Source organism: Cherax quadricarinatus, chromosome 63 (genome assembly GCF_038502225.1).
Source record: "Cherax quadricarinatus isolate ZL_2023a chromosome 63, ASM3850222v1, whole genome shotgun sequence".
NCBI lineage: Eukaryota > Metazoa > Arthropoda > Malacostraca > Decapoda > Parastacidae > Cherax > Cherax quadricarinatus.
The window spans coordinates 1,131,699-1,136,004 of NC_091354.1; the positions used below are offsets into that span (position 1 = coordinate 1,131,699).

Here is a 4,306-nt window from a genome sequence, read left to right on the forward strand (position 1 = left end):
TGTACACCTTGACGCCGTTTGTGGACTCCACAAGGAGCCGTACGTCGGAAAACTGACGTTCCACCTCCATCCTAGGCAACTCCAGCATCTTAATCGTGTACAAACTGCTGCAGCTACTAATAGTCATATCTGTAATGATAGAAGTATTCGTCATCAGTATATCTGAAAGTCACAAAAAGAGCGTATCGCCAAAAAGATATATGTGAATTGTCCGCATAGTTGACTGTTGTGCAGGTGAGGGCGCTTTGAATCTATACTGTGTCAGAGCCATAATTAACTACAGAGAGAGTCGTGTTACCTTGTACTGATCGACGGAGAGAGTTTGAGGAAGATGCCATTTCTTCTCCCTCTCGACGGAGAAGGCTTGGAGATGCTACCATCTTCTCTCCTCCTCGACGGAGAAGGCTTGGAGATGCTGCCATCTCCTCCATTGCTCGACGAAGAAGGCTTGGTGACGTTGCCATCTCCTCTGCTGCTCGACGGAGAAGGCCTGGAGAAACTGCCATCTCCTATCACACCAACTTATGCAGTTTAATCCACCAAGCGGAGACTTAGGATCCAAGCAATAGTTTCACTACCACTATAATGCACAAGGAGGAATCATGTATACGCAGGAGTCTTCCTGTAGGACAAGGTGTCCACGAGGTGGGGACCAGTATCGTTCCTGTCTTGAGTGGGGTTGGGGTCTGTCTGCTCCCACTGGCAGCCACTGCCGGCTTTTATCCCAGCTCCTGACGTCACGAGTGAGTTGAGTTCACACCGGAACAGAGATAAAAGCTCAGCTCGGCCAAACACCTGGCCTGAGGCCTGAGTATAGCCGGTGTTGGCTGTAACTCGTCCACCTGCAAGTAACAACAAGCCAAGAACCTGCTTCAGCCAGCGTCTCCAGCTGCATCTTCTCAGTACCTTTGCCACATAAAAGGTAATGGAGGCTGACACTACAGAAGGTAGTGGAAATTGACATCACAGAAGATAGTAGAGGCTGACGCTACAGAAGGCAGTGGAGGCTGACACCACAGAAGGTAGTAGAGGCTGACACTACAGAACGTAGTAGAGGCTGACACCACAGTAGGTAGTGGATGCTGACACTACAGAAGGTAGTGGAGGCTGACACTACAGAAGCTAGTGCAGGCTGACACCACAGTAGGTAGTGGAGGCTGACACAACAGAAACTAGTGGAGGCTGACGCCATAGAAATTTGGAGGCTTACACCACAGAAATTAAACTGACTTAAATTGAAGACCTCTGTGCTCTGGTGAGTGTTGTAGGAGTGTTTTGGAGAGAGGTTTGGGAGTGTGGAGGAGTTACCCTGTGCCAGGGAATCCAGTAAACGCCGCAAATAATAATACAAATATTAGTCTCACGTGGCACTCTGTGGGTATGTGGTGCAATGAATGCCAAGAGAACACGTGTACTTAGGATGATCCCAGCGTGTGTGTGTCACTGCACGTCTCTCTCTCTCTCTCTCTCTCTCTCTCTCTCTCTCTCTCTCTCTCTCTCTCTCTCTCTCTCTCTCTCTCTCTCTCTCTCTCTTTCTAATTAATAAATAGTATAAATTATACCTTAATTTTTAAAAGGGTGAAGGGGTAAGCCAGTGGAAGGCCTTGGTCAGATGACCAAAGCTTCGGCTACTGGGCATCATATGATTAAACTAAGACCCGCATCAGGAAACACTTGTCCTGTTTCCTGACAAATCTTACCTAACCTAACCTATCTTTCTCTGGACAAATATAGACCTGAGGTACAGACTATTGGACAGCAAACTGTATCAAGATAATAAGTTGAAAACTAACCACCCAGGTCAGTAATGATACCAGTGGTAGTTACAGTAGTGGTGGTTGTGGTAGTTACAGTAGTGGTGGTTGTGGAAGTTACAGTAGTGGTGGTTGTGGTAGTTACAGTAGTGGTGGTTGTGGTAGTTACAGTAGTGGTGGGTGTGGTAGTTACAGTAGTGGTGGGTGTGGTAGTTACAGTAGTGATGGTTGTGGTAGTTACAGTAGTGGTGGGTGTGGTAGTTACAGCAGTGGTGGTTGTGGTAGTTACAGTAGTGGTGGTTGTGGTAGTTACAGTAGTGGTGGTTGTGGTAGTTACAGTAGTGGTGGGTGTGGTAGTTACAGTAGTGGTGGTTGTGGTAGGTACAGTAGTGGTGGTTGTGGTAGTTACAGTAGTGGTGGGTGTGGTAGTTACAGTAGTGGTGGTTGTGGTAGTTACAGTAGTGGTGGGTGTGGTAGTTACAGTAGTGGTGGTTGTGGTAGTTACAGTAGTGGTGGTTGTGGTAGTTACAGTAGTGGTGGTTGTGGTAGTTACAGTAGTGGTGGTTGTGGTAGTTACAGTAGTGGTGGTTGTGGTAGTAACAGTAGTGGTGGGTGTGGTAGTTACAGTAGTGGTGGTTGTGGTAGTTACAGTAGTTGTGGTTGTGGTAGTTACAGTAGTGGTGGTTGTGGTAGTTACAGTAGTGGTGGGTGTGGTAGTTACAGTAGTGGTGGTTGTGGTAGTTACAGTAGTGGTGGTTGTGGTAGTTACAGTAGTGGTGGGTGTGGTAGTTACAGTAGTGGTGGGTGTGGTAGTTACAGTAGTGGTGGTTGTGGTAGTTACAGTAGTGGTGGGTGTGGTAGTAACAGTAGTGGTGGTTGTGGTAGTTACAGTAGTGGTGGGTGTGGTAGTAACAGTAGTGGTGGTTGTGGTAGTAACAGTAGTGGTGGTTGTGGTAGTTACAGTAGTGGTGGGTGTGGTAGTAACAGTAGTGGTGGTTGTGGTAGTTACAGTAGTGGTGGGTGTGGTAGTAACAGAAGTGGTGGTTGTGGTAGTTACAGAAATGGTGGGTGTGGTAGTAACAGTAGAGGTGGTTGTGGTAGTTACAGTAGTGGTGGGTGTGGTAGTCACAGTAGTGGTGGGTGTGGTAGTCATAGTAGTGGTGGGTGTGGTAGTTACAGTAGTGGTGATTGTGGTAGTTACAGTAGTGGTGGTTGTGGTAGTTACAGTAGTGGTGGTTGAGGTAGTAACAGTGGTGGTGGTTGTGGTAGTTACAGTAGTGGTGGTTGTGGTAGTCATAGTAGTGGTGAGTGTGGTAGCCACAGTAGTGGTGGGTGTGGTAGTTACAGTAGTGGTGGTTGTGGTAGTTACAGTAGTGGTGGTTGTGGTAGTTACAGTAGTGGTGGTTGTGGTAGTTACAGTAGTGGTGAGTGTAGTAGTTACAGTAGTGGTGGTTGTGGTAGTTACAGTAATGGTGGTTGTGGTAGTCATAGTAGTGGTGAGTGTGGTAGTCACAGTAGTGGTGGGTGTGGTAGTTACAGTAGTGGTGGGTGTGGTAATCACAACAGTGGCAGCTGTGGTAATCACAGCAGTGGCAAGTGTGGTAGTCACAGCAGTGGCAGCTGTGGTAGTCACAGCAATGGCAGTTGTGGTAGTCAAAGAAATGGCAGCTATGGTAGTCACAGAAATGGCAGATGTGGTAGTCACAGCAGTGGGAGTTGTGGTAGTCACAGCAATGGTAGCTGTGGTAATCACAGCAGTGGCAGTTTTGGTAGTCACAGCAATGGTAGCTGTGGTAATCACAGCAGTGGCAGTTGTGGTAGTCACAGCAATGGTAGCTGTGGTAGTCACAGCAGTGGCAGTTGTGGTAGTCACAGCAATGGTAGCTGTGGTAGTCACAGCAGTGGCAGTTGTGGTAGTCACAGCAATGGTAGCTGTGGTAATCACAGCAGTGGCAGTTGTGGTAGTCACAGCAATGGTAGCTGTGGTAGTCACAGCAGTGGCAGTTGTGGTAGTCACAGCAATGGTAGCTGTGGTAATCACAGCAGTGGCAGTTGTGGTAGTCACAGCAATGGTAGCTGTGGTAGTCACAGCAGTGGCAGTTGTGGTAGTCACAGCAATGGTAGCTGTGGTAGTCACAGCAGTGGCAGTTGTGGTAGTCACAGCAATGGTAGCTGTGGTAGTCACAGCAGTGGCAGTTGTGGTAGTCACAGCAATGGTAGCTGTGGTAATCACAGCAGTGGCAGTTGTGGTAGTCACAGCAATGGTAGCTGTGGTAGTCACAGCAGTGGCAGTTGTGGTAGTCACAGCAATGGTAGCTGTGGTAGTCACAGCAGTGGCAGTTGTGGTAGTCACAGCAATGGTAGCTGTGGTAATCACAGCAGTGGCAGTTGTGGTAGTCACAGCAATGGCAGCTGTGGTAATCACAGCAGTGGTACACGTCTACCTTGACCACAGTATCCAGAGGAAGCACTGGTGTTTACCAGGTGAACCACTGGTTCGCACACCCCTGTCAGTGATAGACTAACCTGAGAACTTACTGCATAAATAGTAC

General features: G+C 48.1%; 2 protein-coding genes across 2 annotated transcripts in view; both read right to left on the reverse strand.

The window, feature by feature from the left end:
- The window catches only part of LOC128698141 (serine/threonine-protein kinase SBK1), a 1,818-nt gene extending 1,169 nt beyond the window's left edge, over positions 1-649 (reverse strand). The window contains exons 1-2 of the mRNA XM_053790248.2: positions 299-649; positions 1-129 (exon numbers count right to left, since the gene is read on the reverse strand). The exon at positions 1-129 is cut by the window's left edge and continues 1,169 nt beyond it. Coding sequence (XP_053646223.2) covers positions 1-129; positions 299-506 — 337 coding nt within the window. The 5' untranslated portion in view covers positions 507-649. The remainder of the gene's footprint in view (positions 130-298) is intronic.
- A 1,793-nt stretch (positions 650-2,442) lies between these two features.
- Positions 2,443-3,310, reverse strand: LOC138854568 (integumentary mucin A.1-like; the record flags this gene model as incomplete). Its single annotated transcript, XM_070098527.1, has 1 exon — positions 2,443-3,310. A coding segment is annotated over exon 1 (801 nt), but the record flags the coding sequence as incomplete, so codon positions are not given.
- Positions 3,311-4,306: the final 996 nt, after the last annotated feature.